The 22,418-nt window shown below is 39.5% G+C and overlaps 1 protein-coding gene across 2 annotated transcripts in view; it reads left to right on the forward strand.

The window, feature by feature from the left end:
• Positions 1–22,418, forward strand: part of LOC130905372 (probable E3 ubiquitin-protein ligase HERC1) — a 106,131-nt gene that overhangs the window by 56,528 nt on the left and 27,185 nt on the right. The window contains exons 42-52 of one of the 2 annotated variants that reach the window (XM_057818705.1): positions 292–461; positions 3,921–4,034; positions 7,038–7,224; positions 7,295–7,422; positions 10,796–11,013; positions 12,278–12,537; positions 15,319–15,371; positions 15,454–15,648; positions 17,220–17,385; positions 17,442–17,676; positions 17,811–18,030. In XM_057818705.1, the coding sequence (XP_057674688.1) occupies positions 292–461; positions 3,921–4,034; positions 7,038–7,224; positions 7,295–7,422; positions 10,796–11,013; positions 12,278–12,537; positions 15,319–15,371; positions 15,454–15,648; positions 17,220–17,385; positions 17,442–17,676; positions 17,811–18,030 (1,946 nt within the window). The remainder of the gene's footprint in view (positions 1–291; positions 462–3,920; positions 4,035–7,037; positions 7,225–7,294; positions 7,423–10,795; positions 11,014–12,277; positions 12,538–15,318; positions 15,372–15,453; positions 15,649–17,219; positions 17,386–17,441; positions 17,677–17,810; positions 18,031–22,418) is intronic. The other variant, XM_057818706.1, reaches the window with a different exon arrangement.

Raw genomic sequence — 22,418 nt, forward strand, 5'->3', positions numbered from 1 at the left:
AACTGTTGTGTTAAGCCTTCTACATTCACTTCGAAGGCAACATGCATATTTGGCCCAAAACATATAATGTAGAAATGATCCGATACCATTTTAAAATGCTTTTATCGCCCGATATTATCAGTAATTGTTCATTTCTTAATTAATGTATTTAGCTTAGGTGTTTATCATTTTCTTTGTTGCTCCTAGATTGTAAATGGTAAAAGATAGTAAAAGTCAACTTATTATAAACTTGTGTTATGCAGTATGTCATACTAAAGTACGTATTAAGCCTGCTGTTGTGACTAATTTCAGACACATGGTGCTAACACGTTTCCCCACGCTCACCGGATTGGTTAGTGCCCCTCCCTGTGCCGCATCCTCTTTCAGCCTGGCTAGTTCAGCCTCGTGTGATGCCTTCACAGAGCAGCAGACCAGTTTCATGGAACCCGGTCCATGCAGCACACAGGCTCGAAGCAGCCTGGGTAAGAGCTGAGATTTTACACTGCCTGTAAAAACCGACATTTTTCTAGCACTAACACAAAATCGGGGAACACGTCCTGGAAATTTAGTCTGGAAGGTAGCATCAGCTTCATAGCGGCCGTTCATGCAGCCTCTCATAGCTTGTTTTCTTAGTTTGTTCCCCCAAAGTTGCTTTTCAGTTTGCTTTTCAGTTTGAGTAGTACCAACACAAGCACTACACATATACTAAAGCAGGGGTGTCCAAACGTTTTGCAAAGGCGGCCAGATTTGGTGTGGTAAAAATGTGGGGGGCCGACCTTGGCTGACGTCCTTTACGTAGAACAATATGTTTAGGCAAATTTTAGCAAGCCATTTTGTGTGTCACATTTGCTTTATTATTTTTCTAAATGATTTCAACAATCTCGCAACTAGCCTGTGTGGCGTTCTCTTTCGACTCTTGGGCTCTTGCGACCAAACTTCAAGTTGCTTCAATTTCTCGCTGCGTATCTTCCCTGTTATCTTGTCGTACATGTCAGCGTGTCTTGTTTGGTAATATTGGCTCACATTGAACTCTTTAAAAACAGCGACTGTCTCTTTGCAAATGAGGCAGACACAGTTGTTGCGTATTTTAATGACGAAATAGTCAAATTTCCACCTATCCTTGTAGCGTCGGCCAACGCAGTCAACTTTTTTTTTTTTGTTGTTGATTATCACCATTTTAGAAAATTGTAAGTAAAGGGTCACAAGGGGTAATGTTGCTTAGAGTGCTGCTGCCTTTTAGTGGGTAAATGAGGAGCAGCATATAGTGTGTAAGCTACTTCATATGCTGGTAGCAGTGCTGCTGTCCAATTCATTAAGTCTGTGTGCGGGCCAGACGTTATTGAATTTATGACAGAGGCTGGGGGCCGGATGAAATTTGACCACGGCCCGCATTTGGCCCCCGGGCCGGACTTTGGACATGTCTGTCCTAGAGTCTCGAATTAATCCTTGCAGTTTTTCATTTGCCTTTTTTAAAATTTAAATTTATTTCTTTTAATTAACTGTCACTGTTCTGTGCATAGCACTGTTACAAGTTTTTCTATATAAGGAGTCAGATCGATCAAGGATATAACTTATTTTTATGTGTTATTTCCTTTAAAAAAAAAAAAAAAGTATGGTTTTAATTCCACATTTTGGACATCACGGTCCTTATTAGGGATGGGAATCGAAATCCGATTCCAATTCGGAGCCGGTTCCGAGTGTTTCGAGGCCTCGACATCACAATGAAAAAGCCTTAACAATCCATTTAACGATTCCTAAAGACGCGTATTGCGTCGTGACGTGTCTTGTTGTCCAGACGCATCAAACTAGCATGGCGCCAAGAACCACTCGCTCCAAAGTTTGACTACACTTCACCAGGAAAGAGTGTGAAAATGAAAGGTTACGACGGGTAAGCATGAGCATTGCAGCCATAAACATAACAATGACAGCATGTAGGTTCAAACGCTCGAAAGTGTGTCTTCACTTCACGAGGAAAAACTACAACAAACCGACTTGCAGTCATTGCAAGGTGGAGATAACTGCATCGGGAGGGAATATGACTGCGCTGTCCTCACAGAGAGGCTAAGGCTCAGTCCTGGCTATACAGCAAGCTAAGCTCCCAAATGACGATGCAGAAGACATTGGTATAATTTGCTGACTTTATTCAACCATCACTTGAAGAGTGAAACTAAGAATAGAAATGAAACAAATCAATTTCGTCCCCAATAACAAACAGATTTGCATCAACGTAAATCAGCGATGATTAGCTGCTAATAACAGTAATAACAAATGGTTAGCATTCGTTCGCTAGCATTAGCACATCGTTCAAACCACTACACAACTGGATTTAAGTGTCCGATCGCGAGTGGAAACACAACAACAACAACACAAAAGATGATACATACAGGCGTTGCCTCTGTAGATATTAACATTAACAAAGAACGTAGGCTCGTAGAAGTTTTTCCCTCTCTCACTAACTCGCTCACCCGCTTGGATGCGGCATTTCTTCTTCGGGTGTAAGCGCGCTCTTCTTCACGTGAGCGCGTTCTTCTTCGCGTGAGGAAGCGCAAGGGCGCCCCCACTTGAGCGTGTAAGCGCCACAAAAACTAAAAGGCATGCATTTCAATGTAATGATACATAATAAACGTTAACCCAGCTGTCCCCAAACTGCGGCCCACGGCCCAAATACGGCCCGCCTCCACATTTGGTCCGGCCATTTTGAAATTATTTTTTTTCTCAATCGTGTTATTTATTTCCTGGCCTTTTCCTTGAAGAATTCAGAGAGGGTTATTTGGTTATTATCTATTTAATTAATAGTGTTTTTATTATTAATAATTATTATTATATTATATTATTATTTTTATTTTATTTACTTTCATTCCGTGAAGAATCCAGAAAGGGTTATTTGATTGTGGCTTTCTGAAAAACAATATTTTTTTACATTTATGCACGTCTGCAATCGTCACACTTTTTCTGTCACAAACTGACCCCGGCCCCTCATCAGAGAAGGGAAAAGTTATGTGGCCCTCACAGGAAAAAGTTTGGGGAACCCTGCTTTAACACATATTGCCAAAGGCAGAACAACAACCTATCTGCCAATATATACCAATATTTTTTTTTTCTATTAGATAAATGTTTCAGTAAAATGTTACACATTCTTGTGTATTTGCCACTTATTGCCACAGTTAACATTGAGGCTTTGGGCCTCTTTTGATCTCGTTGTGAGTTTGTAAGGTTGTGACTTCTGATTAAACAAACTCGATGCCAATCAAAACGTTTGTTCTTCTTTTCCCCCAAATTAGAATCGATAAGAGAATCGAATCGTTAAGCAATATCGATAATGGAATCGGAATTGTAAAAATCCTATCAATTCCCATCCCTAGTCCTCATCACTTTTTTCTGTTGTATATTAAAGTGACACTAGGTAGCTTTTCAACCCTTATAAAACATTTTCATAACATTTGTGATAATATGTCGACTGACAAATAGTTGAATGACACCTCTTTTAGATCTTGAGGGGGTCTGTACCGCTTTCACCAGCACTATTTAACTTTGAGAAGGGTGGCAGGAACCTTTGCGCAAGTTTGGGTGGAGTGGGGTGGCTAAGCCACACAGTTGCTAACTGTCTAAGGCTATTGTTTAGCCACAACTGAATTCATTACGTTATTACTATTCATCTTTCACACAGCCGCTGGAAACAGAAATGTTGTTTAATCCATCTGCAGGCGACCGGGAGATTTATTTTTTTGATCGATAGATGATTTTACGACACTGTGCGGGTGTGCCCTGGTCCTCATGGGAAACGCAGTCTTCCTCAAGGCAAAACACTACTGCTTTTGTCCACCGGCGTCGCTAAAATCTACCAAAACTGAAAAGTTATCAAGTGTTGCTTTAAATGAAAGACATTGCAAATTAAAATATGGCGTCATTTTTCTGTTTTTTCTTTTTTCTTTTTGTGTTAGTCCACTTTTCTTTTTCTGTTTCATCACCAGAGCGGACACAAATGTTTGTCACCAGCCGCTTGCTAGAAATGGGATTCACTATGAGACATATCTACTGCGCCATGGAGGCTGCAGGTACTACTATTGCTTTGTATACAGTGCCAACACACTGTTTCGCATGCTTTCTCGTGTCATATTTAGCCCTGCGTTTTTGTGTTTCTTATTGACTCATACAAATAAAATGGCTCACAATATTTTAAGAAATTGCTGTTGAATATCCACAAACTCCATTTTTTTCACTACTTACAAAGTAGATAATAGTTGTAGTGATGCGCCGTTCAGTAAACAGAAAATTCTGTAAGTAGAGACGTATTTTCCATGTAAATGCCCTAATCCGTTCCAAGCCCCCCAAAATTCAGACATAACTCTTTTACAAAGCATAAAAATTAATCAAAACATGTAACAAATACATGTTACAATGTGAGTAGGCATGTGCCGGTATGAGATTTTTACAGTATAATAACCTTAAGCAGAAATACCGCGGTTTCACAGTATTGCAGTTATAGTTCTAAAATGTGTTATTTTGGATCGCGTTAACGGGCGGTAATTAATTTTTTAAATTAATCACGTTAAAATATTTGACGCAATTAACGCACATGCCCCGCTCAAACAGATTAAAATGACAGCATAGAGTCATGTGCACTTGTTACTTGTGTTTTTTTGGAGTTTTGTCGCCCACGGCTGGCACTTGGGTGCGACTTATTTTATGACTATGAGAATTGTGTAATTATTGACATCGACAATGGCGGGCGACTAGTTTATTTTTTGATTGAAAATTTTAGAAATGTTATTAAAACGAAAACATTAAGAGGGGTTTTAATATAAAATTTCTATAACTTGTACTAACATTTATCTTTTAAGAACTACAAGTCTTTCTATCCATGGATCGCTTTAACAGAATGTTAATGTTAATGCCATCTTGTTGATTTATTGTTATAATAAACAAATACAGTACTTATGTACAGTGTGTTAAATGTATATATCAGTCTTGTGTCTTATCTTTCCATTCCAACAATAATTTACAGAAAAATATGGCATATTTTATAGATTGTTTGAATTGCGATTAATTACGATGAATTAATTTTTAAGCTGTGATTAACTCGATTAAGAATTTTAATCGTTTGACAGCCCTAGTGAAAATACAAATAAAGAAATGTTTCCATTAAACAGGATTTTTTTTTGTTTTGTTTTTGGAAATTGGAACATCAACATGAATATGTTAAAATAACTCAATAACAAAAAATAGGTAACTGAAATATTTTAAATAAAATTGAAATAAATAGAACTTATAGACTAAAGCCCGGCTCAAGTTGCTCAACATTAGAACAAGAATCTTTGGTAATATAGGAGTGGACTTAAACAATATATGATCAAATTGATTTTATGTCAAACACATACCACTAATACTACTAATATTAATTGAACATTTATGGAATGCGAGAGTAAGAGACGGAGTGCGTGTGTATGACTCATATCATTATTTACACATTATACACAACACACACACCCTCTCTCAACACAGAAAGGCGCTAGAGAGAAAAAACACCACAGGCTGTATTCTGAAAATGTTATTTTGAACAGATGTTTACAATGGCAGAGGACCTTACAAAAGTAGGCTAATGGTAGAGCGGAAACTACTTAGCCATCTTGGCATTCTAACTAGCCATGTTATCTGCCTCATTAACAAGCTTACGTTGTACTGTAGTATTTGTTTTACTTTCGAACTTTCGTAGCTGGTGGGAAATGTTCTTTACAGCGTTTACTTACCTTAAATTTTGTGTAAAGTGACGGATGATGGTCACGTAAATGTGAAATCATGTTGGAGGTGTTGCTTCCCTTGGCAACCACCGTCCGCAAGCATGTTGGCTGTCCTTCCTGCTCTAAGTTGCGACAGTCAGTTTCTTTTCGGTAGGCGAAGTAGTCCCATACGAGCGACTTTTGTCTTTTTTGAGGGGGAAAAAGTTCATTGTCACCGACAGACACAGGACAGAGCAACAACCATAGAGGGGGGTGAGCGCTGCCACTCAAAGCCACAGATTTCTCGCTGCATTTTTGAGACATAAAAAAAGTAGGGCTGTCAAACGATTAAAATTTTTAATCGAGTTAATCACAGCTTAAAAATTAATTAATCGTAATTAATCGCAATTCAAACCATCTATAAAATATGCCATATTTTTCTGTAAATTATTGTTGGAATGGAAAGATAAGGCACAAGCAGGATATATACATTCAACATACTGTACATAAGTACTGTATTTGTTTATTATAACAATAAATCAACAAGATTAACATTCTGTTAAAGCGATCCATGGATAGAAAGACTTGTAGTTCTTAAAAGACAAATGTTAGTACAAGTTATAGAAATTTTATACTAAAACACCTCTTAATTTTTTCGTTTTAATAAAATTTGTAAAACTTTAAATAAAAAAATAGACTAGTAGCTCGCCATTGTTGATGTCAATAATTACACTATAGTGCTGAAACCCATAAAATCAGTCGCACCCAAGCGCCAGCAGAGGGCGACAAAACACAAAAAAACATAACAAGTGCAAATGACACTGTTCTGTCATTTTAATCTGTTTGAGCGGGTCATGTGCATTAAATGTGTCAAATATTTTAATGTGATTAATTTAAAAAATTAATTACAGCCTGTTAACGCGATACTTTCGACAGCCCTAAAAAAAAAGTTAATGCCGTACTACGGTGTGACGGAAAATTTTAGTGGTTTTGAAACCGTGACGTTTTCATACCACGGTAAATCTTGAAACCGGTAACCGGCACATGTCTAGATACACACATACAGTAGAGGTCCCTCTTGGCCAAATGGATGCCTCTCGCATCCTGAAATTTCTTTCGTAACAAGAGGCAGTATGTGTCGTAACCTGAAAATTTAGTTTGTAGTGACGTTCGTAAGTAGAAGTACCACTTTATTATGATTTTCAAGTTTTATCAAAGAATTTGCTGCTCAGTATTGATTCCATTGATTATTCTGAAGGTAAAGCCACAACGTCAATCTGCAAGTCCTTTCCTGTACTCCATCATCCATCTTTTGTTTTTAACTCCAACACCGTCCCATAGATGTTGCGGGTGAGCTGGACTCTCGCACCATTGAGGTGTTAGCCAGCTGGATGCTGGAGCACCCCCTGACGGAAGAACAACAGACCGCCGAGTCACCCAGGCAGGAGGTTGACCCCGACACACCGTCCTCCGATGGACCAGAGACGGTGCAGTGCCCCGAACGCCCAGCGAGTCAACCTACCGAGAGGTCTGCGATTTACAGCACATTTTTTCATCACAAATAAAATCATAACACCATATGAATTTTATGTCAACAGCTTTACAGCGCGTCTTGACTGGATCGAGCGAGAGAACTTCTTAGATTTCCACCTGACAAGGAACAGACCTCCTCCTGCAAGGCGGCGGCGTTCAGGCCCAACTCAAAGGACTTCTTTTCGGAGGCCAGGTAAATAGTCAAACCTTCACAGTTTACTACCTAACATACTGTTATAGTGATTGGAAGAGAACCTAAACACTGGTACAACATGTTTGCTGTGGAACAATTCTGAATGGGACAAACAACAATTACACACATTACATTCAGACTGCAGCTGTTTATTGCTAAATGGGCTTACCAAAAAAAATAAAATAAAAAAATGATGGCATGGCAAACAAATTGGCCCGGCTAGGGATAAAAAAAAAAGCACGCCGGTACATTGACTTCATGCTCTACTACAGATTAAATTAGCTGTCGTTAGACTAAAAACTGAATATGAGCAGGAGCGAAATGCTTGGTGTGTAATTGCAACTGTTTTAACTGCACAGAAACCAGTTTGAAGACAGTGTTGTCACGTTAAAGTGCCTATGACACGATAAAAAAAATCTTAAATAGCATTATTATGTGAATCAAAATCATATTTTGAGACGATTCGACTATATAGAACATTTTGGCAAAGCACGGATGACGAAAATGAGCCTCTGAATCTGCCGTTTAGCTCCGCCTGTGGTTATATCGTTTAGCGCCTCCATCTGGATAATGACGTGGGCAGAGTAACGATTTCAGCTGATTTTAGATTCAGTGGAAGATGAGGGGAAGATTCAGAGTGAGGAAAATGTGACAGGGAGCAGCAAAATGTCATCATTGTTTTTATCTTTCTACTCCAATATTTTTTCCAGGATATTCTTTTCATCTAAGTATTTTACCCAATTGCGCAATAAATTGTATGGTCATGACAAATAACAACTTTGTACTAAATGGAATATGAAATATTATAAATGCATTTATTCAGTACGGCAGGGCTAAATTACTGCATAAAAAAACTGCCGACTTCTTAATCCTCCCAAATGGTATTTTATGCCACCGGCGTTAGTCCGGCTTTTGTCATTTCCCTGCCCGTCTTTGGAGACCGAGAAAAGAGTGTAAACAAAACAGGAGGCATGAGATCAAGGCGACATTCTAACCCGAACTCAGCGGCTGTTCCAAGTCTTTTCCTCGCATTTTGAAAACAAACAATCACACAAAACTATCCCGACTCATGTCACACACGGCTGGGGGGTTGATTGTCCTCACTGATTGGTCAGCCCCCGATAGTGAGCAAATTTCGGCTCGTCGTTCTGCTGCGGCCCCAGCACGCAGACAGTGCTCGTCGCCGGGGACGCAGAGGGGCATGAACGCCAAAAATGGTGCATTGTCGGTGGACAAACTGGTCGACGTCGGAGTGCGTGGCTGCCCGAGCTCAAGCCGAGTATAGCACTCTATAGGCTGGCACGTCTTTATCGGCCGGCTACCATGGTGCGCGACAAGCCGCCGGTCGTCGGCCGAGTGGCCTTCTCGGTGGAAAGGGAGCATTGTCACTAGGGGTGCACGATATCCATTTTTTGAAACCGATATTGATAACTTCCTGCTCCTCAAAGCCGATACCGATATCGATAACCGATAATAAATATATAATTTTTTAAATGTATAACCTGTGTTTTTGAACACCTGGAGGTTTAAAAAAAATCTAGTGGTGGATTCAACATGGATTAGCTTTTGATCTCACCAGATTTTTTCATAATGACATGAACAAAACAGTGCGTTTCACTTCTGCACTACCCGACAACCAGCTAAGAATGAATGCACTTCCATAAACCACAAGGCTTGGTCTTTTCTTGCTTTTATGGGAAGATACTCGTCTTAATATTGTGAAAGTACAACAGAAAAATACACATATTAGATACTCAATATACAACAAACTGCACAATACACTTATATACACAACTATTATATGTATAGCATAGCACACTAGCTTGAGCTACTAAAGCATTGGCTGGCTTCTATAACACAACAACTTATGAAGTTCTGTACATATGACCCTTCACCACAGAAGTAAACATATGTTGCACATCCATATGTTATAGCAGGGGTGGGCAAAACGCTCCTCAAGGGCCGCAGTGGGTCCTGGTCTTTGTTCCAACTGACCCAGCACAGATAGTTTAACCAATGCGGTTTCAGCAGAAATGAGAAGCACCTGACTGCAATCGACTGATTGCACTTGTAAAACAGCAGATTGGTGAAAAGGTGTCCTCTTAATGGGTTGCAACAAAAACCTGCACCCACTGCGGCCCTTTGTGGAATTAATTGCCCACCCCTGTGTTGTAGTAAACATAAAATACTTAGACATATATTAACGAGGCGGAAACATAATAGAAAGAATTCACGACTGTCAATGCTACCGCTAGACACTGCAATGTGTAAGTGAATGAACCAAACTATTGTAACAAAAAAATAGATGCAGCGAATTATTCTGACCAGCAGGTGGCAGCAATGCCCCGCAAATGCTCAACTGATTTGCCATATTAGTGTGTAAACTTTAGTCTAAACTGTAAAGCCAGCACAGTACATATTATCGGTCCTATTAATAATGTTATTGGATTTATCGTGATGACGTCATAATTCCTATTATCGGACCGAGCTTACTCACTTTGTCATTCGTCCAATGATCTCTTGATTGTCGGATATGTTTTTCCCCATTATTCGCGGTGAACAGGATCTTTTGGAAATCCAAAAAGCCTCACACCGAAATTCATTGAGTGTGGCGTAGAGGAGCAAAGCAGCTTATGGAAGTAAATCTGTGCTACTAGAGTTTGAATTTTAACTTTTTACACTGATTTTTTTTTTTTTTTTCAACATTGAAATTATAACTCAGAATATTTTTTTCAGCATCGAAATTCATCCTAAAAAAATTCAATTGCTACATCCAGGTCACCAGAGAAAAGCAATCGATCACTGTCTCGTTTCCATACTCGCAAGAATCACAACTTGATATGATATGACTTTTAATGTACTGTGAGTCATCATACTCACTAAAGACATAGCTTACCTAATGTCTGCTGCTGTGGCCGCTTCTTCTACTTCTTCTTCTCTGCGGGATGACACCAATAACCTTGAGTCTGTGTCACATGACCAGTGGAGCGCGAGTACCCTAACTTGATGGCCTGGATGTCTAATGAAATGAGACTATGACCGATTGCTTCTCCCTGTGACTGAATTTTTTTGTAACAGAATTTTTGGCGACCGGCTCTTTGCTCGTGATTTTTTTTTGCGGCTGAATTTTAAAGCTGAAAAAAAAAAGTGTTAGAAATTCAAACTCAGTGCCACAGCTTTAGAAAAAACGACCGACTGAAACGGGATTCAAGCAGCAGGGAAATGTATGGTATGGAACCACTTAGTACAGCTATCGAATGAAACAACAGATGAACAATTAGGGTCGTATTAGGTAGTTTGCCTCTCAAATGATAGGATTTTGATGAATTACAACTAATTTTTATCATTTTCCATTCTATCTTTTGTTTTAAAGGAGTTCCCATCTCTTCAGATTTGCCGTCACCCAGCCCCATCCCGCAGTTGTATCAGCAAAACGCAACCGATTGGCCGGAATACGTGGAGTTTCATCCTTTCTCCACGGAGGAGGAATCCGAGCTTGGATATATGGACGACGTATACCACGAAGAGACGTACGAGGACATGCTAACCCCCTTTTTCAGCCTGGAGAGAGATACTCTACACATAGCGGAGGTATTGATGCAACAGGTTTTACTCAAATCTAACTCATCGGCTTCAATGACGCCAATAGATGTCCAATCCATTTGAACCGGGTGGCTGACATCGGAAATGTATTGGACAGCTACTAGTTAGTACAAACTAATTAAATTCACAGCATAAAGATGATAAGAGCCACTTGATTGGATGTCTATCATTGTCAATAGACCCTACCCACAGACGTCACAAAATCACGTGCTCGCTGTATGGTTCCGCCCCCTTGTCCGTCATTTTGTGTCTGTATTATCAATGGTCTCAATTGATCGAGCAATTTATAATGCATTTCATGGAAGACCCGGTGCTTTCGGATGCCGTGAACTCACTTGATGCGTTGCATAAAAGGCGTTATGTGGAAAAGCTTCAGTTTATCCATTCGCCAGATCCATATTTGATGCCTAAATCGATGTTTTTCGACCCGCTGTCTCCGCCGTATTTGCCTGACATCTGCTAGCTACCCTGATATGTACAACTTTCTTGTCCACACAAAATCAGCCTATTCTCATGAAAGTTTGAAAAACTTTAAGAGCTTGGAGGCTTATAAATACTTTGTTGCTGGTTGGGTGAAACAGGTCCTCGTCCACGAAAATTCGGCAGGAATCTATCTTGTGCTTGGAAAGGTGAGTTACGAAATTTTCAATTCAAAATCTTTTGTTATTGCTAACATCCACTGTCAAGTCTAATGTATTTCATGTCGTTTGTCAATGGAGTTAGGGCTTTTAATGTTTATATGGTTTAGCGATAGCACTCTCACTACATACATACGTGTATGTTGTCGGCGATTAGCCTAGCAATGATCTTAATTGTGGTTGTCAGCCCAAAACCCTCTAAATATATATTAAATGGATCTTACCAGATATAAAATGACTACTACATAATCTGTGGTCATCGTTTGGAGCCCAGTTTTCTCGTCGAATTGCAGCAGCCCATCTCGCTCTCTTCCCTCCGGGTCTCTCGGAATCCGGTAGAACTTCAAGTCTCTCCGTCTTCTCAGTCTATCTTCTCTGTTATTGCAACCAACCGCCACACACGCCTTCACCATTTTGATTATTAATGTTAACGAGCAGAAAAACACGTCGTAAATAGGAGGAATGTACGTAGCCGTAACAGGTAAACATAATGTGTTGACGGACAATTGGGCGGCACCAGTCAGGAGGAAGGAGTTGTGACGTCACGTGGGTAGGGTCTATAGCACTGAGAGTTATGAATGAAATGAAATAAATTATGTATCTTTTCCTATCAGAGCGGGGAAGAACACAGTCCAATGGTGAAGTGCGAACTATGCAGCACTCTCACCCTACAATTTAATAACCACATCAAGCGTCGACATCCTGGATGTGGCCAGAGTGCAGCTCGCAAGGGATACGACAGCACCGGCGCCTACGTCGACGTCTGGTTTAAAGGGGAATGCGGCTCCAACTTCCCCTTCTACCTCCTCTGCACCTCCTGCAGGGAAAAGTACCTTGCTACCAATTCCAATGACCCGAGTTCCAGGAGTGAAAGGTACAGTAAACAGATGAAATGACAGACAGTATCATATTTCCCATATAATTTTGCCGATAGGAGTGTATCCTTCTGTGAAACTCCGTTGACTTCATATGGACCACCGGAATCTACAAGGAAAAAAACATAACATTTCGAATGATATAATGAAGATTAATATTATTTACGACAAGGCTGTATGTTGTCTTGCTATGTGTATAGATATTTCAGATTGAACTATATTGAACATCTCTAGATTAGGAGGTAAGAGAAGCTAAGTAACGTTAATAAAGCTAGTAGCGACCCACTTGTGTGTAAAGCCTCACTTTGTTACAGTGCTGGCCAAAAGTATTGCACCCCTGCAATTCTGTCAGATAATGCTCAAAGAAAATGATTGCAATTACAAATGCTTTGGTAGTAATATCTTCATTTATTTTGCTTTCAATTAAAAAACACAAAAGAGAATGGAGGGAAAAAAATAAAATCATGATAAAACTCCAAAAATGGGCTGGACAAAAGTTTTGGAACCCTCAGCCTAGTACTTGGTAGCACAACCTTTAGACAAAATAACTGCGAACAACCGCTTCTGGTATACATCAATGAGTTTCTTACAATGTTCTGCTGGAATTTTAGACCATTCTTCTTTGACCAACTGCTCAAGGTCTCTGAGATTTGGTGGGGGCCTTCTCCAAACTGCCATTTTCAGATCTGTCCACAGGTGTGCTATGGGGATTCAGGTCTGGACTCATTGCTGGCCACTTTAGAAGTCTCCAGTCCTTTCTCTCAAACCATTTTCTAGTGCTGTTTGAAGTGTGTTTTGGGTCATTTTCCTGCTGCAAGACCCATGACCTCTGAGGGAGACCCAGATTTCTCACGCTGGGCCCTACATTATGCTGCAAAATTTGTTAGTAGTCTTCAGGCTTCATAATGCCATGCCCACGTTCAAGCAGTCCTTAGCCAGAGGCAACAAAGCAAACCCAAAACGTCAGGGAACCTCCGCCATGTTGACTGTGTGGACCGTGTTCTTTTCTTTGAAGGCCTTGTTTTTTTTCCTGTAAACTCCATGTTGATGCCTTTTCCCAAAAAGCTCTACATTTGGCTCATCTGACCAGAGATACGGGTTGACACTGTTGTACCCTCGGACTGCAGGACAGCTTGAAGTTGTTTGGATGTTAGTCGAGGTTCTTTATCCACCATCCGGACTCGAGGTTCTTTATCCACCATCTGGCCAATCTTTCGTTGAACTCTCTCTTCAATTTTTCTTTTCTCTACGGAGGTTAGCCACAGTGCCATGACACTTATTGATGACGCTGGGCACGCTAGACACAGGAACATTCAGGTCTTTGGGGATTTATCGCTAACCCGGAAGTCATCCGGACGTTGAGTGACATCTCTGAAAAGGGCTGACTGTAGTGGGATAGATACTGGACTTGTCGCCAACCAGTCGGAAAACTAGGTTTATTTATTTATTTTCTAAATAAAGAGAATATTTATTATTAATTCATTGTCTGCCATTTACAAAGGCTAGGCGTCCAGCTTATTTAAACTGGGAGGATTGGCTGTAAGTGTTAATTTTTCAGTGCTTTTAAAGCAGAAGTTCAGTATTTTTAGCATTAAGCTCAATCTTCGAGTTAGCGGGGGTTTAATTAGTTGGTAGAGTTGATTTCAACAAATTCCGTGCAGTTTGTTAGCTGTCTATTAATTTCACGGCCCCGGAGTGGCTAAGCTAGTCGCAACTGGTACCATCTGAGTGGGATAAGTCTGACTTCCCACCTTTCTCGAATGCAGCATAAGCATGAGTGGCCGAAGCACAAAAAATAGTCCCGCAGAAATAAATGAATTACTGCAGTTTGGTGTGACATTGTTTTGGCCGCAAGAGTATTTTAAACAACGATCTGCATTTTGAATTAGACTATGTTAGAGCTGTTAATATCATTTTTTTATTGGCATTCTAGGACGGGCCCATTGACTCGCAGTAGCTTAGCTACTCCGGAGCCCTGAAACTAAAAAATACCTAACTGCACGGAATTTGCTGTCCACCGACTAATTAAACCTTCGCTAACTCGAAGATTAAGCCTAATGCCAAAAATTCCGAACTTGCCCTTTAAAGTGTGTGACGACCCCATATTAATTGCTTTAAGTAGCCTTTAAATATGTAAACTAAAGTGCAATCACATTCATAAATAAATCGCTTCTGGTTTTTGAAATGTAAATAAACCAATCTATTGTGATAAAACAACAAAATTGCAATAACTGCAATAACCATCAAAGTGAGGTCTAACTGTCACTGTAGTCTTGAAACAAATCTGAATAAGGAAAAACATTGCAATAAAATAATGCAAACTGGTTAAACATGAGAGTAGCTGAGATCTGTCATGACAGAACATTACTCAAGTTCAGCATTCGCTTCAATGATATCTGGTGCCATCTAGCGTCGTGAATGGGTAAAATGTCTAGACCGCGAATATAATATGACCCCCACTTTTTTAGTCTTATTTGAATGCAAAAAATACAGCGTCTTATACTCGGGCCAATACGGTAATTGTATATATATATACATATATTTGTTTTTATACACCGTGTATTGTATTTTGTGACGTGTGAATAAACTGAAATTGAATTGAAATTGACATGTATACAGGTATGCCACTTAAACAAAGCTTGAACTTAAATATTGTTGTCTTTGCTAGTTCTTGAAAACATATTACTCAAAACAAAATACATTGTTACTGGTGCTTTGTCCCAGTCACCTGATCCTAGTTCTGCCATTTAGTGCCTCAATACTATTGCCTATTATTTTAGGGTTAAAGGCCTGACGAGTGATCTAATCGGCCGTTTGGACAGTACCTCTGACGGTGAGTTAGGCTACATTTACTGAAATATTTTTAATAATATTGTTACCATACTGTTTAATGTGAACAATATGCCTTTCCTCAGATGACTGGGAAATTAACCTCCAAGAAGAGTGTGACGAAGACAGACTGACAGGACTGGAGGACTTTGGGCTTTTATTGAGACCGTTAGGACTAAATGAAAAGAAGCTGGTACCGGACCCCATTGCCTTTACAGAGCCTGATCCACTGGGAGCTATGGTTTATACTTCGGCAGACCCCCTGAAGGCTAATCCCAAAGGTAGTTTGGCCAACAATACCGTCTCGTATTAGTTTGCACACACTAGTTATGTTGTGTGTTCATCCTTGAGTTCCTTTTCTGACCCCTTTGACCTCATTACCTCAAAATTTAATCACCTCTTCCGATTCTTACTACAACCAAGTTTGATAATCCCTTTATTTGTTCTGGAGTTGTCTGAAAGATAGAAATTCGGAACTGAATACATAGCTTCCACCTTCTGTTGGTTTCACCTACAGTTGGTGCTAATAAAAGAGAGTAACCTGTTTTTCACTAAGTTATGGCAGTAATGGCTATAAACTGCAAAACCGCCATGAAGTTGCCCCCCCATCAGATTTAAATTTATAGAACAATTATTTCATTCGTTTGTGCTGAAAAAATGTATTTATGCTGCTATCGTTTTTAAGATATTAGCAGTTTTTATAGGTCAAACAACAAATTTACAAAAAAATTGTCATTCATTTGTGCTAGGTTTGTGCTGATTTGTGCTGAATTTTTATTTATTTTTTTTTTTTTTGTGCTGCTATCCTTTTTGAGATTTTAACAATTCTTTTATAGGTCAATCTGAGGTCAACCAGCCCCCCCATTTTGATTAAAAATCGCTAAGAATGGTGTCAATCGTTTGTGCTATGTTTGTGCTGCTTTGTGCTGTAAAAATTTTTGTTTGTGCTGCTATCGTGTTTTAGATATTGAGACATTAATTTCGAGTGATGACGTTATCTAACCCCATATTTATTGCAAAATGGACCCGAAATGGTGCAATTCCTTTATACTACGTTTGTTCTGTAAGAATTTTTGTTCATGCTGCTATCGTTTTATAGATATTGCGATATTAATTTCGAGTGATGACATCAATCGCAGCAACTCCGTCGTGGCTGACGAAGTGTACCGAATCTCTCAATAACAGAGGGGTGTCCCAACAACTAGCACAAACAAATAGCCCGCCTTCGGCTCCATTTTGCAGTAAATGGGGGGGCTGCAGATCACGTCATCACTCGAAATTAATATCAAGCCCCCCCATTTACTGCAAAATGGACCCAAAGCGGTGCTCTTCATTTTTGCTACGTTTGCGCTAGTTTTTGGGACGCCCCTCTGTTATTGAGAGAGTTGGTACACTTCGTCAGCCGCGACGGAGGTGCTCCGATTCACTCAAAAATAATATCTATAAAACAATAGCAATACAAACCAAAATTTTTACAGCACATAACATAACCAAATGGCACCATTTTGGGTCCATTTTGCAGTAAATGGGGGGCTGCGTGACATCATCACTCGAAATTAATATTTCAATTACGATAGCAACACCAACGAAAATTTTTACAGCACACACGTTGCACAAATGATTAGCACCATTTTTAGCTATTTTTAATGAAAATGGGGGTCGGTTGACCTCAGATTGACCAATAAAAGAATTGTTAAAATCTCAAAAAGGATTGCAGCACAGATAAAAAAAGATCAGCACAAATGAGCACAAACCTAGCACAAACGAATGACATTTTTTTCTCTAAATTTGTCTCTGATAGAGTGCCAACTTCACGGACCATACAATTTTCTGTACTATGTCTCACCACTAGGGAACGCTATTGTTGAGCAGAAGTTCTCACTGAGTTTGGGGCAACAGGCCTTATCTCTGAGAGACTCTCACGACCGACTAAAAGCTCTAAGAAGAGTGACCTCCACAGCTCAGATCTTGCTAGCATATGGCATGGTGATGCGAGCCCTTTCCACGACTGCTTGCAGGTAAATCCGCCCATACATTTCTGGTTTCATGTGAAGCTACACCTCATTTTTGTCAGCCCGTCCAGCGGACTGGACTCGTTGGGCCTTGCGGACATACGCATCCTGGTGCGTCTGATGACGCTCGCCACGGCAGGCAGGGCTAACACATGTTCGGACAGACGATCCGGCGGCGAGGAGCTAGCCTCTGAGCGCGGCAACTCCAGTTGCCTCAGTTTCCTGACGGCAGCCATAGGCAGCGTGGTGTCCCACAGCCCAGCTGCCTACAGGCAGCTAGTGGAGATATGCACTCAGGTCAGTAAAACCTTATTCAGAGAACTCGCGTTATGGCTTTCTCCACAGGAAGAACAAATTATTTACATGAGTATTGAACCCATCCTTTTTGTAAATGTGACTACCAGCAAATTAATCATCATTTCATCTTGTAGGATTTGATGGCAGCGGCAACAGGAGTACATATATCCAGTAGTATTGCACAGCAGCAAGCTGTATTAACAGTCAGTCTGGCGGCCCAGCAGCAGCAACAGCAGGCGAGGGACTGTAGTGAGCACCCAGCATCCTTTTTGGTCACGCAGAGCCTTGTGGCTTTGCTCACAGAGAAGGGAGCTTATTGCCAGAGTGCTGACAAGCCAGAACATGAGGCTCATGGTGAGTCATTCATACAACCGATAAATTGACAGGTAACTTTTGTATTGGCTTGTGTGCTGAAAAGAGTGCAATGTGTAACTAGAAACTGCAATTTCTGGAGAAATTACCCTGGGTCTTTGCTCTGTGGTGATAAAGATCTTAACCCCACCCAGGTTGGCTTGGGCATATTTCGGGGACAATATCAGGTCACTGCCTGTTGATTTGGGGACATTTTTTTTTTTTGCCATTGAAAATGAATGGGAAAAAATTTGGACGTCCATGGACGTCATTGGAAGCACCCTCCATAAGTGTCAATAGAATCGGGGACATTTGTGGGACACGTCGTATTGATATCTGGTCACTTCCTGATGAGGGGAAATATATATTTTTTTTGCCTGTGAAAATGGATGGGAAAAAATTTGGACGTCCATGGACGTCAGTGGTATCGACTTACATAGGCGTCAATGGAATTCAAGTACATTAGCATCAATAGAATGAAAAAACATGATTAAATGCCATTGGAAATGAATGGGAAGTTTGGACCTCTATGGACGTCAATGGCAGCACCCTCCATAAGCGTCAATGGAATCGGGGACGTTTGTGGGACACGTCGTATTGATATCTGGTCATTTCCTGTTGAGTGGAAATTGTTGTTTTTTTTTGCCCTTGAAAATGAATGGGAAAATTTTTGGACGTCCATGGAAGTCAATGCTATGGGCTTACATAGGCGTCAATGGAATCCAAGTACATTAACATCAATAGAATGAAAAAACATGATTAAATGACATTGGAAATGAATGGGAAGTTTGGCAGCACCCTCCATAAGCGTCAATGGATTCGGGGACATTTGGGGAACACGTCCTATTAACGTGTGATTGATTTTTTTTTACCCATTGAAAATGAATGGGAAAAAATTTGGACGTCCATGGCCGTCAATGGCATCGATTCACAGATGCGTCAATGGAATCCAAGTACATTAGCATATATAGATTTGACATACATGGCCGTGATGTAATTATGCAGATATGTAGCTAACATTCTTCGAAACATTTAATGATATTGTAACACAAGCACTCAACATATTGGAAGACAACATAACAATACTCACAAGTAGAGTTGTCTGATAATGGCTTTTTAACCGATATCCCGATACTGTCCAACTCCAAAAACCCAACACTGATATCTAGGGCTGCAGCAATCAAATATTTTAGTAACCGAACATGCTACTGAAAATTCCATCGATTAATTGAGTAATCGGATAAATCATTTATTTATTTTTTTTAGGTAAAGAGAAATTATAAATAGGGCTGTCAAAATTATCGCGTTAACGGGCGGTAATTAATTTTTAAAATTAATCACGTTAAAATATTTGACGCAATTAACGCAAATGCCCTGCTCAGAATAAAATGACAGCAGTGTAATGTCCGCTTGTTACTTGTTTTTTGTTGTTTGGTGCCCTCTGCTGGCGCTTGGTTCCAAATGATTTTATGGGTTTGGGGAGAGAGCATGGTCTAATGACATCAACAATGGTGAGCTACTAGTTTATTTTTTGATTGAAAATTTCACAAATTTTAATAAAACGAAAACATTAAGAGGGATTTTAATATAAAATTTGTATAACTTGTGCTAACATTTATCTTTTAAGAACTACAAGTTTTTCTATCCATGAATCGCTTTAAGAGAATGTTAATAATGTTAATGCCATCTTGTTGATTTATTGTTATAATAAACAAATACAGTACTTATGTACTGTATGTTGAATGTATGTATCCGTCTTGTGTCGTATCTTTTCATTCCAACAATAATTTACAGAAAAATATGGCATATTTTATAGATGGTTTGAATCGCGATTAATTACGATTAATTGTTTTTAAGCTGTAATTAACTCGATTAAAACTTTTAATCGTTTGACAGCCCAAATTATAAACATGAGAAAACAAGACATTTCACCTAATATTGAACAATTTTTCGACAACCAATGTCTTTATTTTAGATGTACACTGTTGAAAACAGCCAAGTTGGGTCTCAGATATGTCTAGAAAAAACAACAGCAAATTCACTCCTTTTACTAAAAAAAAAACTTATAAGCTTATAAAAGAAATTCTTATTTCTTACCTAAAAAGGTCATTATGCTTGAATGACACACACCCCTTAAATGTTTTTCCCCACGCGTTTCAATTAAATTTCTATTTGTATCAAGCGCTTTTAAGTTCTCGTTAAGATTTAAGTTCAGTCTAAATTGTAAGTCCCGATAGGATTTCAAGTTTTTGCAGCGTTCAAAATAAATGTAAGATACCTGCTGTATTGGAGCACTTTAGGCACCAGTAATACTTGGTGTTTTATCCAGCAGTGATCACTGAGATAAAATTGACAGTTAGCTTTATTATTTTTTTATTTTAAATGCTCATCACTCTACAGTAGGGTTTTTCCGATCATGTTTTTTTGCTCCCGATCCAATCCCGATCGTTTTAGTTTGAGTATCTGCGGATCCCGATATTTCCCGATCCAATTGCTTTTTTTTTTGCCCCCGATTCAATTCCAATCATTCATGATAATTTTTCCCGATCATATACATTTTGGCAATGCATTAAGAAAAAATTTAATAAAACTCGGACGAATATATACATTCAACATACAGCACATAAGTACTGTATTTGTTTATTATGACAATAAATCCTCAGATGGCATTTACATTATTAACATTCTTTCTGTGAGAGGGATCCACGGATAGAAAGACTTGTGACTTTGTATATTGTGACTAAATATTGCCATCCAGTGTATTTATTGAGCTTTCAGTAAAAGATACTGTAGTCATGCCCAAATGCATGATGGGAAGTGGAACCATGACTGTGCGTAGTGCTACCAATTGATATATCTTCTCTGCGTTGGCAAATAACATAAGGTGTTAAGATAAATATAAATTGCTACCTTGCTTCCCCACATTGCTTCCCATGATAGTTCTAATCGAAGGGAGAGGGATTGTAAGGCTTTAGCAAATTAAAAAAAGGCTCCAAAGGCTGCCAAAATTCACTCTACTCATTTTACGCTGCCTTTTATCTCTCTATATATGTAAGTCGGCGCCATTACAGATTGAGCGCGACAATGCGTGAGTGGGTTGTGCAGCGCATGCATTAATTGCATTTAATATTTTAATGTGATACATTTTTTAAAAAATTAATTACCGCCGTTATTAGGATAAATTTGATAACACTACCTTAAGCCTAAACTCAAGACTCTGGAAGAGTGAAACATATTATGTCTGTAACGTTAAATACAATTAGAAAACGACTTAATTAAATATATATAGTGTATATTAAAAAAAGGCATGGCTGATATTTTTTTGCCGATTCCGATACTTTGAAAATGACGTGATCGGGACATCTCTACTTTACAGCGCTCTGTTTTTACAGATTAAATAAAGCCTGTATGAAAGACACGTTAGCCACGCATCAACAATACTCATAATTAATAGAAACCTAGCCCTCCGCAGGACTAACGTTACGTTAGCAAGGTACAGTGACGTTAATCTTGTTTATCAGCGCTACGTTAACTTAATTTTACCTTGTGCCGAGTATCGCTCCTCCGCTGTCGGAGTAAACGGGTGCCTTCGGTGGAGCTGCATCATTGAAGACGTGTTGTAGTGTTATGCTAGCACTGTGTTACGGTGAATACATGAAACAGTGTTCGCCTTGGTCTCCAGCTTGAAATGCTCCCACACTTTTGACATTTTCTGCCTTTTCTCGGTGCCTTTCTCTTCGCTTTCGTCGGCTTTTTAGTCATTACCTCTATATTCATGCATAGTTGAAATCAAATATATCCGCCGCCTCTGTCTTCTTTCTGTAGGCAAGTGACGTCAGCGCGTTGTACCGCATTAAAAGTAGTCGGGGCAAAACGTCATGCTAAGAACTGGCAAAATTAAACGATTCGTTGAGGGGGGGAAAATTCCTCGATTAATTTTAAAAATCGGGTTACTCGAATTATTCAAGTAATCGTTTAAGCTCTACTGATTTCAAACCGATACCAATATATGCTGTCATGGACTGAACATATAATGACTAATTACATCATGCTTTAATAATGATAATGTTCACATAACAAATCCCAAGCATCTTCGTTTGGAGGCATCTAATGGTCAATAAGCATAACTGCTGTGCTAAGCTGTGACCAGCCCTTGTACTAAAGCAGAAGGCAAAATGCAGATTGGGCCAAAACCGATAATGAAAAACCGATATCGGCATTATCCGATATCACTTTAAAATGCTTTTATCAGCCGATGTTGTCCGCTACCCGTAACCGATTATACCGGACATCTCTACTCACAAGCATCAGAAAAGGCCTGATTGTAGATGCAGAACGAAATCAAACAACCCAAATTGCCCCCAAAACTCTTGAGGATGAGTGTTATTGAA

The sequence above is a fragment of the Corythoichthys intestinalis genome, chromosome 17, assembly GCF_030265065.1.
Source record: "Corythoichthys intestinalis isolate RoL2023-P3 chromosome 17, ASM3026506v1, whole genome shotgun sequence".
Classification (NCBI taxonomy): domain Eukaryota; kingdom Metazoa; phylum Chordata; class Actinopteri; order Syngnathiformes; family Syngnathidae; genus Corythoichthys; species Corythoichthys intestinalis.